Source organism: Amblyomma americanum, chromosome 2 (assembly GCF_052857255.1).
Source record: "Amblyomma americanum isolate KBUSLIRL-KWMA chromosome 2, ASM5285725v1, whole genome shotgun sequence".
Lineage (NCBI taxonomy): Eukaryota > Metazoa > Arthropoda > Arachnida > Ixodida > Ixodidae > Amblyomma > Amblyomma americanum.
Genome location: NC_135498.1, coordinates 140,823,993 through 140,845,423, shown reverse-complemented (window position 1 = coordinate 140,845,423; position 21,431 = coordinate 140,823,993). Strand labels below are relative to the sequence as shown.

Sequence of the window (21,431 nt, the reverse complement as noted above, 5' to 3'; positions counted from 1 at the left end):
GCTTGTGTTACAGAAGACGACAGTAAGGTTATCTTGTTTTCTTGGAGCACTGCCTGTTGTAGGCCACCTGGAACTGACGACAACCATGGGAAACACGTCCGTGCAGGCCTGCCTCATCGTCGCTGACTTACCAGGGCCAACGCTTTGCGGCCGCGACATCATCCGAAGCTTGAACGCAACGAGCTGCCAGGTCCTAGGGGCCAACCCTGTTGGATACATGCAAGTAGGGTCGGAATCGAAAATCAGATCCTGCAAAAGCTTCTCCGTGAGTTCAGCGATGTATTTTCCCCAGGACTGGGGCTATGCAAAGGGCCACCTGTGAGTCTTCATTTGAAAGGAGGGGTAACCCCACGATTCTGTAAGGCACGCATTGTCCCCTTTGCACTGAAGATGATGTATTCCGAAGAAGTAGATCGCCTGGTGGCCGAAGGCGTGTTATCACCAGTTCCGACCTCTGAGTGGGTGACACCGGTGGTACCAGTTGTTAAGCGGAATGGTAGGCTGCGATTATGTGGGGACTTCCAGTTTACTGTGAATGCTGTGACCGAGGCAGAACAGCACCCACTGCTGAGGGTAGAATAAATGCTCGCAAGTCTCAACAGGGGAAGAGTCTTTAGCACGCTGGATATTCGGGATGCATATAATCAGCTACAGTTGGACGAAGAGTCCAAGAAGCTGACCGCAATCAACACGCACGAGCGTCTTTTCTGCTTTAATCGCCTTGCTTTCGGCATCTCCTCAGCGCCAGCAATTTTTCAACGCCGTATGGAAGCGGTGCTTAATGGCATTCCAGGCGTACAGGTGTATACCTGGACGATATCACTGTTGCCGAGAAAGCAGGAGATTGCTTGGTGCTGACGCGGGTGCTGCAACAGGTAAGAAAGCATGGCCTCCGGCTTAATCGGGATAAGTGCAAGTTCCGGCAAGAAAAGGTCATGTTTTTAAGGGCCTTCGACCGAACGGGGAGAACGTGGCTGAAGTTTTCAACGCACCTAAGCCAACATCGGTGAGTGAACTCAAAGCCTACTTAGGTCTGCTAAGTTATCATGGCAGATTTCTGCCCCGAATGTCTACCATGTTGGCACCCTTGTACAGTTTACTAGCGAAAGGCACGAAGTGGCAATGGGGAACCCAGCGGGAACAAGCCTTTTCGGAAGCAAAGGCAGCGCTAAAGAAGGCAAAATTCCTCATACATTTTGATCCAAGTAAGCCGATTCGTCTGGAATGTGACGTGTCATCGTTCGGCGTGGGAGCAGTCCTCTCCCATCTAATCAGAGGGGTAGGCTACCCCACTGGATTCAAATCTCCCACGCTGAGTAAGGCGGAAAATAATTACTCGCAACTGGAAGAAGAGGTACTGGCCTTGGTATTTGGCGTCACACGGTTTCGGGACTATTTGTATGGAAGGCCATTTGTGCTAGTCATGGACCACAGACCCTTGACGGGATTGTTTAGCCCCGATAAAGCTATTCTTGAGATGGCCGCGGCTCGCATCCAGCGATGGGCCCTGCTCCTAGGAGGCTATCAGTATAAGCTAGAGTATCGCAAAGGCAGCGAGAATGTAACCACGGACGTTCTTAGTCACCTGCCTCTGCCAGCACGAGAACCGGAAAACAGCCAGAGGGAATTGCCAGAGTATGTTCTCTACTCGCTGACGTTGGAGCAGGCGCCTGTCAGGGCACAGGAATTAGTGCACCTAACGCAGAAAGACGCCTTGTTGCAGCAGGTCGCAAAGTGGATTGTGAAAGGATGGCCCACGTGTCTGGCTGAAACTGAGCAGCGGTTCTTCCACAAGCGTGACGAGCTGACCGTAAGTCAGGGACTGATCTACTGGGGTCACCACGTAGTGGTAACAAAAACCGCAGCATCGCAATTTCTCGAAATCTCGCACGAGACTCATCCTGGAATGGCAACAATGGCACGCTTAGCCAGAAGCATATTTTGGTATCCGGGCACAGACACAGACATCAAGAAATTTGTGCGCCACTGTGAAACCTGCTCACAGCCAGTGCTATGCCTGCAGCCCTACCACCAGTACCCTGGCTGGAGCCAGAACGAAAATGGTCTCGGCTGCACGTCGACTATGCAGGGCCAGTACAGGGGCACATGCTTCTGGAGCTTGTGGATGCAAAAACTAAGTGGATACAGGCCATACCTATGAGCAGCACCACTGCAGAAGCAACTGTCAGGGAGTTAAGGGAAATTTTTGCCAGGTTTGGTCTACTGCACACACTGGTGTCTGACAATGAACCACAATTCATATCGACCGTTTTCCGGCAGTTTATGGCTCGCAACAATATTCTGCATATCACATCAGCACCCTACCATCCACAGTCCAATGGCCTGTCCGAGAGAGCTGTCAGGACTGCCAAGGATGGACTTCGTAAAGTGAAGGGTGACAGTATGGCAGACTGTCTGGCTCGGTTTTTGTGCCGGTACCGCCAGACTCCCGTGAAAGATGGGAAATAACCTGCGGAAATGTTGTTGGCGTATCAACCCCGGACAAAATTAGACTGCACAATTCCCGATCGATATGTCAACCCTGATTCAAACCACAAGTCTCCCATGTCGTTCTCTCCAGGCCAACCCGTGTGGCTTCGCAGCTTTCATTCAGGCCCAAGATGATTGCCAGGTGTTGTCACATCAACCCAGGGATTGCATTTAGGCTGTGAAGGATGTCGTGGTGAAGGGATCCGGATTAAGTTGTGACCATCTGAGGTTCAATAACGTGTTTGCAGTAAAAGCTCGTTACTTCGAAATTGTTTATTTCGAACTTCCAGTTAATTCAAACTGAAGCCGGGTCCCAGCAAAGCCCTATATATTTCAATGGGTCAAAATTCACAATAATTCAATCACGCCAGTATCCACATCAGTTAATCCAAACTAGGATCCGGTGGCTGGCATTGCTCCTTGCAGATAGAAGTTGCCTTGTAGCGGGTACAATGCGCTGAAAATTGTTTTAAAAATACAGAACGATGAGAAAGAAAAATAAGCCTGGATGCACAAGGTGAGACATGAACTTTGTTGCCAGGACCAGCCCTCTGGAGCATGAGGTAGTAGGCTTTCGCTGCTGGCGCGCCGGAGTGTTGGCTGACGCGCGGGCGCCACCGATGCTCCGGCGCGAATCATTGCAAGTTTTCTCTGTGCCGTGGCAGCCACGATTGTTGAGGACGCATGCCAGCTACTGTGCCATGAGTAGTTACACTTGTTGCCGCGGTGGCTCAAGAGTTCGTGTTGCGCGATCTTCCTCATGGTTTGGTGTCTCGCCAGTGACGTCTCATCGACTATGCCAGTCAAGGCAAGCCGAGGAAAGTATTTAGCGAAGGATTTAAAGATGAAGGTGGAAATATTACAGGAAGTCGAACATGGCGACTGCCAAGACAGTGATTGCCAAGAAGTATGCCATCAAGAAAAGGACGTTATCCACCTACTTCAAGAACAAGGACTCGATCTTCAATCAAAAGGAGATTGACATCTCAAAATGGAGAACGCTGTCATGACATGGATTTATGTTTAAAAACGCTTGTGAAGAGGCAGCCGCAGTTGACCAGAAACCTGTGAAAATTGGGTCTCAGGTGAACTAAAGGAGTATCGCGATGATTAGTTGCTCAGTGATGCCTTCAGTGCTGATGAAACCGCACTTTATTTTAAGTTGCTCCATACAAAACTGTCAGTTATAATTTCGTGTTCAGGTGGGAAGAGAAGCAAGGAGAAGGTAACCATGCTGGTTGCACAAATGTGACGGGCATAGAACGCTGCCACTTGCTAGTGATAGGCAAAGCAGCGAGGCCTCACTGCTTTAAAGGCTTGAAGACTCTCCCTGTTGATTACACTTTCAACAAAGTTATAGATGGCACGAGTAAATTTCACAAACTGGCCACACACACTCGACAGAAAGTTTGCAGCATAGAACAGGAATGTTCTACTGTTCGTTGACAACTGTTTGGCACACTACGACATCAGCGGATTGAAGGCAATCCGTCTGGCATTTCTGCCAAAAAGCACTACAGCTATATGCTACAGCCTATGGACCTTGGGGTTATCAAAAATCTCAAGGCACTGTACAGGCACCACCTCGTAAAATTGGATACACTTATGTCTGCAGTGAAGCGCCGCCCGCATTCAGGACTGGAGTGCGGAATTCCTCCACGACAAAAGGTAGTCCGTTGTTAAAACTTTTCTTGTCACCTAAACAAGAAGCTAATCAGAAGAAAAAACTTAAAAGCTCTATAATTTTGATACCTTGCTTGTTTAATAAGCTTGAAGATTAAAAAGCTGATATCATTTACTTTTTTGACTGGCTAGTGGAGTAATACTGTACTCTGTGGATTGTGGCCTAGTGTTAACAACTGCTGTTTTTTTAAGTTGTATCCTACTATAGAGCGGATTCTCATGTGCATGGACAGCGGGAAGTCGTACGATGCCAATCTGCTTGGGGCTTGCCACATGCTGGCAACATCGTGGAATGCTGGCAAGGCAGGCACTATCACAAACTGTTTCTGCCAGTGCGGCTTCAGTGAAGTCCCAGAAGCCTGTAGCATGGCAGACTTGGATGCTCAAGGTGACGACTCCATGGTGCTGTACCCTGCCTATGCTGCTTTATCACAGGGTGTTGACTTCAAGAGCTTCGTGGATGTAGACGGCGGTGTGGAGATATAGTGATGCCGAGATTATTGAGGCTACGTGCAGTCAGCAGATGCTACATGACTCACATGCTACGAGCACAGCTGGCAGCGACAAGTCTAACGGAGGCAACGATTCATTGCCGCCCCCAAGTGCATGCGAAGCAGCGTTGGCACTCAATCAGGCAGCGCACAACTTTTCCACCGATCAGAATTCAGACGCTGCGCTGGAGCTGCTGGGCAAATTGCAGACGATGGTTGTCGAGTCGCAGCAAAAGAAGACGCAAACAAATGCACATCACCGATTATTTTTCTTTTTGATATGCTTTGACATTCCATTGTTAAAAAAGATGTTTTTGAAGCATAAATAGTGTCATATTTCGTCATCAAGCTCGATGCTCACGCGAATGCATTTTGGTATTAGTTCGAGCGCGTAACCTGATTGATTAAGTTTATTTCCTTCGCCGTTTCGGGCTCCATGATTTTAATTCTTGCAATCGCCTGCCGCAATGTGTAGTCCGCGATAACGACCCCATATATGGCTGTTTTGGTGTCAGCCCATGCGCCCGAGCGTGATGGCCGCTTTTTTTTAGCGTCCACTCGTTAATTCAAACTCTTCTTAACTCAAACAATTCTCCGGTCTCCTTCGAGTTTGACTAAATGAGTTTTTACTGTACTGACATGCACAATGCCTAGGAGCTTTTGCATTCTGCTTCCATCAAAACGAGGTCATTGTGGTCAGGGTCTGATCCCATGACCTTGGATTCAGCAGCCAGATGCCAAAGTCGCCAAGCCACTGCAGCAGGTAATTTTCGCACATATCTTAGCCCGCTCAGGAAACGTGGTATTCCCTAAGTGTGTAACTAAAAAGAGCAAGACCTCCGGTTAGCATTTTGTTAATTGGAAGAAATAAAACATGAAGAGCCCAGTGTGCCCACCAAACAAATTTCCGACCATGAATGCAAGTGCTCGCAAATCGCAACTGCTGACAGGTGTGCAGTGAAGTTCAACCACTTGGTGCAGTTGGTACAGTATTTACTTGCGTAATGATTGCACTTTTTTTCTAAAAAAATTGACGCAAATTTAGGGGTGCGATCATTACACGTAGTACCGTATTTACTCGCGTAATCCTCGCACTTTTTTTCACTGAAAATCAACGCGAAGTTTGGGGGTGCGATAATTATGCGGGGAAAATTTTCAAGCAAATGTTTCAGAGTGTTAAATGCAAAGATGAATGGGTGCAAGATCAGGATTGTCAGGTCCGCAATTGTAAATATAACGAAAACATTACTTTCAAGCGTAACTTACCTTCGTTATGAAAGTACAGGGTGAACGTAAGCCCAAGCTGCTAAAGCACTTTATTTGCCGCGCGCAACCTCCCCGTCACTACTCGCGTTGCGTACGTCCTGCAGGCAATTGTACTCTTCATCAGAGTCCGTGTCGACACTGGAATCGATGGTTTCTTCATCGTTCGATGCTTCTTCGTCGTCCCACACCAGGTGGTCCTCGGTCGCATCCAGAACGTTCGAAATTCCTGTTTTCTTGAAGCTTCTGGCCACCATGTTTACATCAATCATCCCTCCTGCCTCTGATACCCAGCTGCACAGCAGCTCCATGGACGGTCTTGATCTTGCCGTCCGGCGTCAGAGCATGTTCACCTTCGGCCATTCATTCTGCATACAGCCTCCGGACGTGATCTTTAAATGGCTTGTTCAAAGATACGTCAAGAGGCTGTAGCATTGATGTGAGGCCGCTGGGTATAACAGCCAGGTCCGTGCGCAGTTCCTTGAACTTCGCCCGAACCGACTCTTGAAGATGGCCCTGAAAGCTATCAAGCACGAGGAGCGACGGAAAAAGAAGCGCTCCCGGTTGCCGCCCCCACACAGTCTTCACCCAGTCCACCATAAGGTCCGCGGTCATCCACCCCTTTTCTTGGATGCGCACGTGTATACCAGGGGGGAGCTTTCCTTTCGGGAGGGTCTTCCACTTGAAAATGACATACGGTGGGAGCATCCGCCCGTCCGCCGTCACCCCCATCATGACCGTGCACCTCTGTTTTTCGGCACCTGTAGTCCTGACGTGCACAGTCCGAGCGCCTGTCTGTTCGACTGTCCTGCTGCTGGGCATATCGAAATTCAGCGGAGTTTGGTTCGCGTTCCCTATCTGGAAGAGCAAGTTTTTCTCTTGCCGGATCCTGATAACGAGTCGATGGAAGTCCACTATTTTCTCTTCATAGGCTGCGGGCAGGCGTTGGCAAAGCGTCGTTCGCTTCCTGAGCGAGAGTCCATTGCGCCGCATAAATCATGTGGCCCGCCCGTTACTAGCGCGGAAGTCTTGCACCGGGATGCCCTCCTTTCTTGCGATTACGAGCGCCTGGTTCCGTATCAAATCAATCGACACAGCACACCCATCCGCTCGTCGAGCCTTGATATATTCCAGTAAAGAGGATTCGACGGCAAGAAGTTTCCCAGTCTTCGGTCCACGGAAGGCCCGGCACGTCTTACCAGTCGTCTTGAGTTCGTCGTGCTGCCGTCTCCAATACCGGACGCAAAACTCGTTGACGCCGAAGTGTCTGCTGGCGGCGCGGTTGCCATGTTCCAACGCATACTCAATAGCTTTTAGCTTAAAAGCAGCTGTGTAGCTTGCGTAGCGTCCCATGGCGAAACGGCACAAAGAGCACAGTGCTACACGCAAACAAGGCAAACGAGGCCTATGAGACACCGGAGAGCTGGAGGCACCTTCGCAAAATGGCGTGGCGGTGGTGAGTGGATGAGTGGTAGTGGCGGCGGCAGCAGATGATAGCACAGTACCGCCCCGCCTAGTAGCACGCGCGCCCAACCATGGCAGTTAGTTGTGACCGCAGTCAATAGATGGCGATCGCTACGACAAGCAGACGGCTCGTGGCAGTAATTTTGGGGGTGCGATGATTATGCGGGGAAAAAAAAATTTTCCAATTTTTGATAGCCAATGTGGGAGGTGCGAGCATTACGCGAGTGCGAGCATAATGCAGTAAATACGGTAAATTTTGCACAAAAAATTTTTGAGCATCGAAAATGCACCCAAGTTGCCGGTCAGACTTCTTACAATAGCTATCACGACCATAACCAAAAATAGAAGTAAGGCTTACCTTTGTAATAAACGCACACATTGCACAGGCATCACATGAATTACACATTGCCCTTTTATTTTTTCTTATTCAAAAATTTATTCCGAGTCCGAATCCTCACTGTCGTTGCTGCACGATTTGTTGTCCGAAACGAGTGTCATGGCTGGGGACATATTCAAGGCCATTCCATCCAGAGCGTTGGATATGCCAATTTTCTAACGATACTGGCACAACCATCTTTGCGCAGGTCCCTCACCTATTGAAGGACCGCCTCTTCAACGTGAGAAAACTTGCCCGTTTTGGGTCTGTAGAAAGCCTGGCGAGTTTTGTTCGTAGCCACCAGCTTGTCACGCTACTTTTTCCAGTACCGTATTCGAATTTCGTGGATGCCGAAATGTCTGACAGCACGATTGGAATGCTCCAGCGCATAATCAATAGCCTTGAGCTTGAACGTGGCCGTTAAACTTGCATACCGCCCCATGGTGAAATGGCATCGACACACACACACGATCACCAAAGCACTCCACAGACTTTCAAAATGGCAAATGGCGTACACGAGCTTCCATAGAGCATGGAGGAAGGAAAGAAACTCCATTTCCATGTGAGTTTTTACATTATTTTTGTCAAGAATTATGGGAACGCGTTTGTTGCGGGATGACTGCAGGTCAATCAACAGGCGGCTACCGCTGTAGCAGTGCGGGACATCAAGACAAAAATGGCAGCTGACAGAGCAAGCCGAACGTAGCACGGCAAGTTCGAGGTGTGATCATTATGCGGGGAGTAAATAGAACACAATTTTCAGGACAAAATTCAGGGGTGCGATCATTACGCGAGTGCGATCTTTGTGCGAGTAAATACGGTACATTTACTTTCAACCAAGAAGTGCACAGTGACAATGGCTACAGCAAACATTGCACCGAGAATATTTCCAGTAGTGCAGTAGCGAAGAGTTCGAAAAGTTACCTGTCTAACACTGTATATATTTTAAAAGACATCTTATTGCCGTTAGTTCTTTTGTGCAATCCTGTGTCATATTGCTAGCATGGCAACCAAATGAAGATAAACGCCGGCTGCTTTGCAAGGTGCTGGACAGTGCCACGCCACAGCGCTTTCGAAACGAGCCCACTCGATGCTTTCGAAACGAGCCCACTCGATGCTTTCGATGCTGGACCCCTAAATGCTGATCACATATCGATCATTTTCCACTCACTCTGCTCAGGCATCATTAACAGAACGGGGTACGGTCTTGGCACAGAATATAATTGCATCAAGCATGTGACCATTTTGTCAAAACTCTGAAGCACTGTGCTCAAAGGTGAGCTTTCTATGTTGTTTTAGTAATTCAACTGCTATCAGCAGCATGACATGCAGGTATGTGTAGCCGGTGCTCTGTGGCATATAATTAATTGCTGGGCTAGACAATGGACAAATCTTCAACACTGGCATGATGCATCGCGGCCTCACAGCACATACAAAATTTCATGCACCGTTGGAGAGTCCAAGACGCAAGTAACCACAATCAATCGGACTTTGTAGCTAGGCGTTGTTGCCCTTGCAACAAGCAAGTGCATATGCGCATCATACTGCAGCGATGTCGAACATGCGACCACTCTCGTAGAGTGCCAATCCACCTCTGCCTCTACCTCTGCAGCTTTAGAAATATCCTTCACTGGAAAACAAAAAGCAGAAATCTCAGCCACTAACTTGGGCCACTGTAGTGTCTGCAAGGACAGCAAACGTGTGCCAATGCCGGGGTGGTGTAAAGGGTGGTGTAACCACCAGACACCGCGGCTGTTTTCAGAGCTGGCTAGAGGCATTTCAGTGGTGCCCCTACAGGCAGCTCACATAGCATATACGATATCTGCACGATTGTAAGTCGACTCAGTTGTAAGTCGGGCCCGCCGCTTCACATTTCTGAAAAAAAAAAAAAAAACCTGGAGGTCGTTTACGCTTGGCCTTTAATAACAGAATACGATAGCACTATCCTGTGGCCTCCGCATATTGCCAGCCGCTATCGGCTGCCGCGCGCGGGAGCGCCGTGGGCACATTCCAAAACCAAAATGTATTAGTCACTGGACTACTCGTCCATGCTTGCGCCATCGTCCTCACTAGCGCTGCCGTCGTGATCGCTGCTGCAGTCCCACAGCTCGTCATTCTAACGTCATCGCACAGCGAAATCCCACACTTCGCAAACAGCCACATCACGACATCGCGTGGAACAGCTGAAAATTTTGCCTCGCTGCAGCTAACACACCTCATCACCCATTGCGAACGTCGAACTTGCAGCCCGGCATGCAGTGGTTCGTTTCTTCGGTGTAAAGAATGACAGCCATCTTGAATGTAGCCATGAACGAGCGTCGGTCGCTTATTGGACCCGGAGCACAAATAACGAATGACAAAGCACTACATTAAAATCTTGTGAAACGCGGCCGGCAGTAGTCAAATGCGTCAGAGGCAAACAGGAACTACGCATGAGTGGCGCCGGCTCTTCCGTCAGCTACTGACACTCCCTGGCGCCACTGCATTTCCGAGTGGGGGTGCTACCGCCGTTGGAACAGTGGCCGTTCCACCAACTATCGACGCTCCTCCCTTGAACGCTGAATGCGCTGTTGAAAGTGAACAAAAAAAAACTTGGACGATGCCTATTAAGAGTAGAACGTGAATGCGTTATCGGGCCCCCGCCACTTATCGCCAGACGCAATCTGCGGCCACATGTGGGGAATGCGCTGGTGTGGTTTGCTGCTTATTGACAGCCACCATCAGCCATCTCGCGGGGGGTGGGGATGCCGGTTCTACGTGTTGACTTTGCAGCTGCTCAAGGCCAGCACCAAGAGCGATGCGACGGAGCCACGCAGCAAAAATCCAACCACGCTGTAGCATGCCTGATATCTCGTTTGTCTCACCTTTATTTATGGTGGGATGCTTTGGTTTCGATTTTAAGTCGATCCCCCCCACTTCAGATTTTCAAATTTTGAAAAATAGGTCGACTTACAATAATGTAAATACGGTACCTATCCTGCAACATGCATTACAGGCACTGAATGTTCAATTTCACATTTTGTCCTTTTGTTCCTTTCAGGTGTGCAACACACAAAAGCCCGTAACATCAGCTTGCGCTCATCTTAGGCACGTGTTTTGTTGGCCGTTTTTCTAATGCGATAGCATTTAGGCTGTGAATTTGCAATAACCTCTGGGTTTCTCCGTAACAAAATTCCGACTGGTTGAGAGGGCTGTGATGTCATCAGCACCGCCAAATTTGAAAACCTGACAACAAGGATGTTGTACCTTCCACTGAATTATCATATGAAGTTATACTAACCCCACCCACTCTTTCCACCCACCAATCTCCCTTATCCACTTTAATCCAATTTCTAGATGCCTACTTCCAAAATTTGGGCGCCCTTTCCAATACTTGGGGGTGGGCCAATTTCCAGATTATGTTGCATTCTTTTTCTTTAAGAATGTGATCAAGAAGGCCCCAGGTTTTTCCTTTCTGTCATTGTAGTTGAATCCAGAGACAAAGATGACAGCTGCTTTGTTTAGGAAGCAGTAAGCAGTTGCTTGCTTGCAACCACCAACAAATGCGAGAGACCACCACCCACTCACCATGCCCGTGATGTCCCGCCAGCAGGGCTGTGAGCTGAGCAGCAGTGTGGCCAGGGCCTCGGGCAACAGCAGCCACAGGTCGGATGCCAGCTGTCCAGAGGCACTCAGAGGACACGCAGGCAGTGGCTGCGTCCTTGCCAGCACAACCACAATGAGGGACAGCGCACGCAGCTGGAAGCGCAGCAGCTGGCAAAGACAGAACGTGCTCGATCAGCCAATGATGCTCTTCGGTTTGCACACCTTAGCTAGGGCAGCGGTTCACACAACTGTGTTCCAAGGAACCCAAATGTTCTTCAATCTCTATTATCATAATCAGCATCATCATTGCATCAGTCTGACTACGCCCACTGCAGGACAAAGGCCTCTCCCATATCTCTCCAATTAACCTTGTCCTGTACCAGCTGCAGCCACCCTGTCGCCGCAAACTTTTAATCTCATCCGCCCACCTAACTTTCTGCCATCCCTGTTACGCTTACCTTCTCTTGGAATCCACGCCGTTACTCTTAAAGGGGCTAAGAAACACTGCCTGATCGAATGCCTTTTACACTTCAGATGGATTCTTTATGTCACAGAGATGCTGACTCAAAAGGAATTACAAGAATCGATGCATAGGAATGGGAGTTATTCAATGAGGAAATTTCAAAATACAAGCAAACAAAATGCTACCCTCAACTTGACTTTTGCGCAGCTTCTCGTTCCCATTTCACTCTCCCAATGACGACACTTGGGGGGACCGATCAAAACAGCCTATCTGGGCACGTGGCGGAAGTTTGTACTCCATGGTTGCCTGTTCTCTGTAACTCCTTCTTGCCAATGCTGTCAGTGCCATTTGCATGGTTACAACAACCATGTGAACGCCCAGTTGACCCAGCAATGCTTCTTCGTCACGTCGACGGCGCAGAAGGGAACATTGATCAGTGACGTTTCCCGACTTATGCATCCGAGCGCGATGCGAACTGGATCTGAACTCGAGCGCGAGATACTGCGACGGTATGATGGCTTGCGCAAGATATTAGACACATTCAGCATAGCGCGTACCGCTACTGCTTATCGTCTACCATGGCCTGTTGCTCCTAGCGCGCTGGTTTGTCACGGCGAGCAAGGAGCACGTGCTGTTGACGGGAACGTGGCGCCATCTGGCACCGCCGCCCAGTGATCCTCCACAAGCTGACGATGCGCACTGCTAAATGTGAAACGGACGGCTTTTTTCTTTGCATCCTTCCTTGGGACCGAAACAAATGCTAATAGAATGCAATGACTCAATCGGATCGATTGCGCAAAGCCGTTCTCAGATATATAAAGAGTAGCCATAAGTGTTGTGTGCTAAATCGTAGGATGTTTACAGAGAGGCGCAAAGTCCTTCGATGCAAAAAGTAGCCATAGCCTCTCGTGGTGCATTTTTGTTTTACTTGCTTTACAGCGCTTTTATCCAAGGCAAACAAGTTGGTTTTGTTGATGTAATATAAAGCACAAAAACTTGACAACATGCATCTCTAGTTATTAACCCAATTTCCAGTATATTTAGCGTTTGTCCAATCATCAAGCTACCACCAAGTGATGTCATATCCACTGCTAAAAACCGCCACTGTGTGGTGACACCGTCAGCGCCACGAATTTATTTTTGCAAACTAATTAAAATATTAAAAACTGGAGTATACACGGTACAACTGATGCTAATAGCATCATTATAACTCATTCTATGCAACCAAGAGGCAAAACAGTGCACTGATTATGTGTTTCGAGGCCCCTTTAAGGAACAGCGGTTATCTTGCCTTCGCATCACATGCCCTGACCAAGCCCATTTCTTCCTTTTGATTTCGACTAGGATGTCATTAACACGCGTTCGTCCCCTTACCCACTCTGGCCTCTTCCTGTCTCTTAAAGATGCACTAAAGAGGAATCTGAACTCGTCTTTTTACCACGGGAACTCTATCTACACGTTCTGGGCATTCTTCGAAACTTCGAATTATTGTCCTGTGCAACCGATTGCCCGAATTAAATCAGATTTAACATCCTGGCTCTCACCGTTTTTTTAAACTGAACGCGGTAGGTAGAAGGAGTTAACCAATGCGTCAGCCAGTCCCGTGGCGGCTTGTTGCTCTGCCACCAGCAGAGTGATACCGAAATCAAAGAGTCCACGTGTATTTTTATTTCCGTGGGCTTAATTTGCGGCCACATTGCCTGTGACAGAAACTGGTTATTCACTGAAACCTAAAAATCAAATAAAAGCGAAAGCAAAGCCGCCACTGGACTGGCTGAAAGGCACTCCACGCGTTGGTTGACTCCGCCTACTTATCGCGTTGAGTTAAAGAAAAAACGCGGGAGCCGGGACGTTTAATCCGATTTAGTTAGGGAAATCAGCCGCACAGGGCAATAATTTGAAGTTTCTAAGAATGCCCGAAACGTGTAGGTAGAGTTCCTGCGGTAAAAAGACAAGTTCATATTCCTTTTTAGTGCACCTTCAACGTTGCACCTATCATTTTTCTTGCCGTAGCTTGCTGTACTGTCTTTAACTTAAGAAAAATACTTTTCACTAGCCTCCACGTTCCTGCCCCATATGTGAGTACCGGTAAAATACAGATATACTTTTCTCTTGAGGGATCTCTATAGCCTCAGAGAACTCTGCATATTTTTTTATGCATAACAGTTGTGGATCATTTGTACTGTAATGTGAACATCTGAACAAATGACGTCATGTCACAGATCGAGGGGAGCAAGTAAGCACAGGCACAGCACTGCCACCTTGTCCAGCAAATTTCACAAGCTCCCCACTACAGCTGAGTTTCTGCTGCTTCTGACTATTTTCCTTCCCTTGCTATCCATTGCATTACACGGACACACCAATGACCAATATCTGTTCTCCACAATACATTTTTTGCTCAACCCAGTAACTTACAGTTGCTGCTTTACTGTACCTCACTTTAGTGGGATATAGAAGGAGCAGAAAGCTTTTCCTTTGCCTCATGATGTCTGCACCATAAAATTCCAGTAATGAAGTACTGCAAATTCGAAGATGGCTCACAGATTGACTAATTGCTAGCTTAACAACTACTCTGCACTGTGTTTTTGTCAAGGTGACAATGTAGGAAGTTGTTAAACGTTCAGAGAGATGTACTGTATATACTTGCATAATGAACCCACTTTTTTTCCAGAAAAGTTGACATACGTTTGAGGGGAAGGTTCATTACAAAGGAGAAAAAATTTCAAGAGATTTTTTTGGAAGGGTCCATATGAATGTCCGTCCTTCCATCATCAACAAATGCACATGGTCAGACGCATTCATGTCTGCTGCTGGTGTTTAGCATCTTCACTTGGACGCGATCAATCCAGCAATTTTACAGTAGCCGGCAGCACGGCCAATCGCCTCGAGATAATGCGAACATGCTGAACACTGGCCCTGAAGGTCAGGTGTGCATAAAAAGTTTTACCCGAGGTTAAAAAAAACCAAAGCCGGTTGTGAAAAAACACACAGGACCATGGCCAGTGCCTGACGAGTGCAATGCGAATGACTATGCCTTAGCTTACAGCACACGTCTTGGAACTCTGCCAAGTTCCCTGAGGACCCTGCACTCTCTCCCCCTCCAACCTCTCTGCCCACCCCTCTGGCAGGAGCTCTCCTCAAAAGATAAACAAGTGGTGATGAGCAGCTGGCAGCATCTTGGCGCTGCCAAGGTCTGCCCTGGAGGCGGCAAAACAGAGGAACCAGCTACAAAAAGTTATACCCCTCCCATGGCTTAGGCCGCTCGGCTACTAATCCCAGGTGCCCAGGGGTTCGAACCAACCACAGTGGAGGCCAAATGCAAAAGTGCCCGTGTGCTGTGCAATGTCACTACACATTAAAGATCCCCACGTGGTCCAAATTATTCCAGAGCCCTCCACTATGTACAGCACCTCTTTCTTCCTTTCTTCTTTCACTCACCTCTTTCTTCTTTCCACTCCCTCCTTTATCCCTTCTTCCCTTTCTACACCCCAGTTCAGGTTCAGAGGTTCAGTTCAAAGAAAACACGTTGGACGCTTGTGCTTCCCCTAGAACGAGATTGCATTATCGGGCTGCCGCCACTTATCAGCAGCCACAGTCTGCAGCCACGTGTGGGGTGCCAGTTTGCTGCTGATCGATAGCCGCCATCGGCCACCGCCCGTGGGGGGAGGGAATGCCAGTTCGGCACGTTGACATAGTAGCTGCTCAAGGCCAGCACCAAGAGCGATGCGACGAAGCCGCGCAGCAAAAATGCAATCACGCTGTAGCATGCCTGATACCTCATTTGTCTTGCCTTTACTTATAGTGCCATGTTTCCGTTTCGATTGTAAGTCGACCCCCCCACTTCGGATTTTCAAATTTTGAAAAATAGGTCGACTTACAATCGTGTAAATACGGTATATGCCAGATATCAGTGCATGCACTGCCATCCCACGCACGCGCCGGAAGCGGCACACTGGTTTACAACAATCGGAGGACTGCGTGACTGCTGTGGGTGCAAGTGTGAGCTGCTCTCTTAATCGTGACCTGAAATTCCCCGATAAAGCGTGTTCCCCCGAGAGGCGGAGTAAGCCAGAACCAGGCACATAGTGATGTGTGCTTATTTTCAATTACTGACGCGGCCCGTACGCCTCACGAGTGTGATTGAGTCACTGAGTCAAGCGCAAAATGCAGTGCAAATAACTGTTTTGGGTGAGCTTTCTCACTCGCATTACAAGGGGATAAAAGCTTTTTTTTATTCATTTTTCCTATCACCAAATTACACCTCACATTATCTGTGGGTCTATATTAAACGCAGATTTTTGCAGTTATGCACGGTACGTATGGTCGTGTATGGCAGCTCACGAGGCTCTTATGCTTTTGCATTGTCACAGCTAATGGTAGTTACATTTCCTCCAGGTTATTCTTGCCTGGTAAAGTTATACCCTCTCCACCATTTTCTCTTCCATAGCTCCCTGTATGGTAATTATTCTCCTTTCAAGCCTGTTTGCCAGCATACAAGCATTGGCCACACAGGTGGGCACTGGTGGCAGGTCATGCACTTTTCCCCTGAGGGGTAGTGGCAGATTGTCATGCACCATGGTGTGCCCAAGAGACCAGGTGTGATATGGTTCTCACCTGGTGGTCCTGCCGCAGTGCAGTCTCCTTGACCGCCACCAGGCAGTCGACGAACCAGCGCACCTGCCTACCACCCTCCTCGGCCGCTGGCTCAGGTAGGCGCAGGCACTGGGACAGCAGCCACAGCACACGCTCCTCCTGGCTGCACGGGGGAAGGAAACCACCGGCTCAAGCAGCCAGCACACTCAAGGAGGCCCCGCATACAAAAGGAGCCAGCAGTCTTTGAGAGCAAGGGGACCTCATTAATTCCAATTCATTTAATTGTAGCACATGGTTTATTTAAACTGATGTACGGGGCCTGTCAAAATTACTTGCAACTCAAATTACATAAAACTGAATAATCTGAACATGTGAGCCCATGCAAGGGCTAATTAGAACCGGCAATAGGCCAAGAGAGGCCAAACAACCTTGTACAGCAAACCATGACATTGCAATGGCTGGCCTTTCACCCAGCAGCTAATGGTAACAAAAGAGTAGCCATGGCTAGCAGTCATGTGACTGCCTTGAGTGCACAGTTAACACCAGGGTAAAGACCCAGCAGAGCAGTGCACATTCACAAGAAAAGGAGTGTCGTCCCCATACACTCCTTATCTTGTGAACGCATCCTGTACCACCAGTTCTTTACCACCCGCTCCTCCACCACGGCTAGGCAATAGAGGAGAGAGTGGAAAGAGAGATTTGCCAGCTGTGCTTCCTTCGCTGCAGCTTGTGGCAAGCCACTGACAGTGCCTTACTGCTTTTTACCGAAAAAGTCACTTTATCTTAATGTCATTATGCAGGAGGAAAGGTTCAGTAGTTTTGTGCACATTCTGGAGCTCCTCATGATTAAATCTCGCCGCTTGTTGTGTGTGTGCCTTCAGTCCCCTCTTTGGCGTTGTTTGTGTGCCGCTGTCTGTATACAGTAGCTGGATTTATGCCCGTTGGTTACTTTGATGCTTTTATTCTAATGAATGCTTTAATTGGGTGGGTGGTGCTGGCCGCTGGAGGCTTCACACAGACAACACCGGAATTTTTGTCTTGTGCCACTACAGGAGAACCCCTCTATACTCAAGTCACTCCGACCAGCAAAAATATTTACTATATCAGGGTCCTTACTATAACAGTAGTTGGTGAGGGCACAGCTCTGAGGATACTCTCTGGCTGCTTACTAAGCACAGAGGGTTGGTTTATAAAAGAAACACTCATAAATACCTTACATCTTGCTTTTATTGTCCCTATATATGATAATTATTTATTTTTAGTTATCACAATTCATGCTACCACGTTTTTGATTTTGTTTATGCCTGTGGAAGTACCGCGTTTGCACCAACACAATGCGGCTAAAAATATAACGCAGATTTATTCCCACATAAAAACCGAAGCTCCGCGTGAACATGGCATCGCCTTCTGCAGCCTCAGCATGATTTCAAAGGCAATAAGTTTAGAAATGCACGCAGCACAGTCAAGTGCGGCAAAACTGCAGCTTCCCTGTGCTTTGCGCTGCCCTGCTGCAAACTTTCGCCATTTTCTTCCCATCCTTACCCTTCACTGTGTATCAACCGCTGCAGCCGACAAAACATGACAGCACGGGTGCAGGGGAAGGACCGTAGTGCTTTATTGCACGCTAGTTTTATAGCCACTACTGGAAAGAAGGGCGGCCTCCTCTCCCAGAGAAGCAGACTGTGTGCACATGTCCGTGGCTCCCGGGATGATGATTTAGCTACCGCCACACACTCTGCACTTTTACTGTCTTTCTGTCACAAATATTAAGGAGCCTAAATTAAATTTTAAAGGAAAGAGGTGAAGAAGAGGACGTGGATTAACCAAAGAATAAAGAAGAGGAAGAAGAAGCATTCAGGGTGAGATGGAGAGAGATGATTGGTGGGGAAGAGAAGAAGACGATGACAAGATGACAAGGCTTAAGTGAACTAACACCCAGGCTATAAAAGGGCGAGTGAGAGCGAGGCACGGGGGGAAACAGCAGAGAAGCGGAGGCTCCGGCGGGTCAGGAACGCTTCGGCTGGAAGAGAGCAGCGCCGGCTACTGCTCCGATGAGCTCGCATTCTACGTACGGCATTGCATCGTGGACTTCCTGCCATGCCTGAGCCCGTTCCAGGGAGTCAACGGAGGACGCTACCACCTGCTACGGCCACGGGTGTCTCCAGCGCTGTTGCCATCCATTCGGGTGGTGCTCCGAACGCCAACAACTCCGGCATCACCCACACGGGCGCTTGGATGGGAAGCTTATGCGACGCAGCCAGCGACACCGCCAGCAACGCCAGACCAAGCACGTTGAACGCCGCCTCGACGCCGGATACTGGATCCATACAACGCCGCAGCCGCACCGAACCAACCGTGAGCACGAACGCCGACCACGAATAGTAGAACGCTAGTAGTAGACGCTGGTAGCAGTGTGCCCGGGTCTTGTGTAGTTATAGCCTTTGTGTTTTGTGTTGGTTTTGTTAGTTTTGTGTTCTAGTGTGTGTGTCACGTAAGGTGTATTAAATGTGCATTTGTATCGGTACACCCGACGCCTAGTCCATTCTTTCGGTCCGAGTGTGCTCCGGGGAGATCCGTGACACTTTCCTTTCTCAACAACCCGTGCCGCCTTCTTTCTACGGTCACAGCCAGCTTTACTTTTTCCGTGCGCGCCGCACGCTTTGACTCACGGCCCCAAGGGCTTCCAGAAGTTGGCTCCCCCGTACAGTTCCGAGCTTGGTGGCGAAGCTATTTCCAAGAGCACCGTTTTATCGTCCTTGGTATCCATTCGCCTCCCAACGTTGGCATCGCGCATGCTGCGTTGTCATCATCGCGCGGGAAGTATGATGCCACGGCCGGACGCTCTTTCCTATAGCCGTTTTTTTAATTCTTTACTATAACCGAAACAAAAAATGCACAGTAATCAATGGAAGGTGAAATGGGACCACAGTTTCATTTACTATATCCAAGTTACTATAGTAGGGTTCTACTATATTACTACTCTCGCAGTAAACTACTGCGTGAACAGTATGGGCGACATTCCCTTGAAACGGTGCTGTGTGAAGCCTCCGCAGCCTCCAGCCAGCCACATTAAGTCGTTGGTTGCTCACCAGTGGTCCCCATCACTGGTGTTCACCAAGCTGCTGGCCAGGGCAAAGGTGTCACAACCAGGCAGAGCTTTTCCTGCAGCCGCCAGGTGACAGTGCAGGGCCAGCAGCAAGGGCATGGTATCAAGAGCGTCCAGCAATGCCCCCAGGGCGTCCGCTGTGAGCCGTGTGGCACATCGTCCCAGGATGGGCAGTACCGTCCTCTGCTGCGCATCCCACACATCCTCCTGACAACCCCGTGCCACCACCGCTAACAGGTCGCAGATGGCACCACGGGTGCCTGGGGGCAGCTCCGAGCCTTCATCACCCAGCAGGGACTCCACACCCTGTGGATTAGAATACACAGCGATCAAAAAACAGCATCAGAACTCGATGCTGCAGTGATTGTTGTGGTGTTATATCGTTTGCAAAGCGTGACACTGTCCAGGACAAGCAACACATATGGGAAGGACTTAAGCTAACTTCCAACTATCATTCGCTATTAAAGGGGCACTGAAACAGCACACAAAGAGGGTAAGAGAAGCCAAGATACTGATAGATATTGCGTTTCTTAGCATTATCCTGCAAACATTTTCGATCTAGCATATGTAGCAAAAGAGATATAAACGATTAAAAATGGCCTCTGCATATTCTTTCTCAACTCGTACACTGAACTGAGTGAGACAAAATAAAAATAACAGACTGGTAATACATCCTGCCCACAAAAGCATCACCCAGCCAACCCAGCTTGGTTAATTACTTTTTTTAGTGTGATAGCACTCATATTTATATTAAGTTAAGGACAATGCAGTCAGCTATGGAAAGAAAAATGATAGCTGTAACATTAAGAGACCGGAAGCGGGCAGAGTGGGTGACGGAACAAACGTGCGTTAATGGCATCCTAGTCGAAACCAAGAGGAAGAAATGGTCCTGGGCAAGGCATGTAATGCGAAGGCAAGATAACCGCTGGTCCTTGAGGCTAACGAAGTGCATTCCAAGAGAAGGCGAGTGTAACAGGGGGCAGCAGAAAGTTAGGTGGGCGGATGAGATTGAGAAGTTTGCGGGGATATGGTGGCCGTAGCTCATGATCATGATGATGACTTACATGGGCATTCCCCACATTCAGCTGTAGTGTGTTTGCTTGTCTTTCTGTATGTTTGTTTGTCTGAAGCCTGTTTTGTGTCTGGTACCATGGCACAGAGTGATTCTATCATGACGCGAGATGGTGAGGACATGAAAAAAGCATGACTGTGGTTCAGATAAAGTCTAATATTATCCCTTGCAAGCGGAACACAGGCAGCAGCGAAGTTCGCGGTTAGTAGAGCCGGTTTTCAGCAGAAAGATTATTTCTTAAAGTTCATGAATTTTTCGGACTGTTTGATTATTTGGATCGTTTTCCGGCTCCCGCCGAGTTTGAAAAATCAGTCGGCAACTGTATAATTTGAAGAATGATGTATCTTCGATGAACACAATGAGTATGCATCAAAACGCTGACCTTATTGGAGTGGTCATAACGTTTCGCTGCTGAGTGCAAGGCCACACGGTCAAATCCCAGCCACAGAAGCTGCACTCTAATGAAGATGAAATGAAAAAAGCTGGAGTGTACTGACTGATGCCAGTGCATGTTAAAGAACACCAGGGAGTTACTTTAATCAGGAGCCCTCCACCAGGGAGCCTTTTTTCTCACTGACTCAGTTCTTTGTTGATCCATCCCTTCCCTAACTGCATTTTCCCTTTCTTCACAAGAACCCTTGCATTTTTTTTCTCCAAGAAGAGATTGAAAAGCACATTTGTTCTGAAAAAAGGGTATACACGTTAGTACAGTGGCCAAAATTCTGGGGACACAAGCTCAGCCTTCAAGGGTATGACGTGACAGTGTTAATGGGTCCCGTCAGCAGTTCCTCTTGCCCCTACAGACATGAACACTGCTTCCTCTTTCACAGCCACAATCATTACGT

General features: G+C 48.5%; 1 protein-coding gene across 1 annotated transcript in view; it reads right to left on the bottom strand.

The window, feature by feature from the left end:
- The window catches only part of LOC144121831 (focadhesin), a 283,349-nt gene that overhangs the window by 4,119 nt on the left and 257,799 nt on the right, over positions 1 to 21,431 (bottom strand). Inside the window, exons 33-35 of the mRNA XM_077655244.1 lie at positions 19,498 to 19,820; positions 16,430 to 16,571; positions 11,335 to 11,520 (exon numbers count right to left, since the gene is read on the bottom strand). Of these exons, the coding sequence (XP_077511370.1) occupies positions 11,335 to 11,520; positions 16,430 to 16,571; positions 19,498 to 19,820 (651 nt within the window). The remainder of the gene's footprint in view (positions 1 to 11,334; positions 11,521 to 16,429; positions 16,572 to 19,497; positions 19,821 to 21,431) is intronic.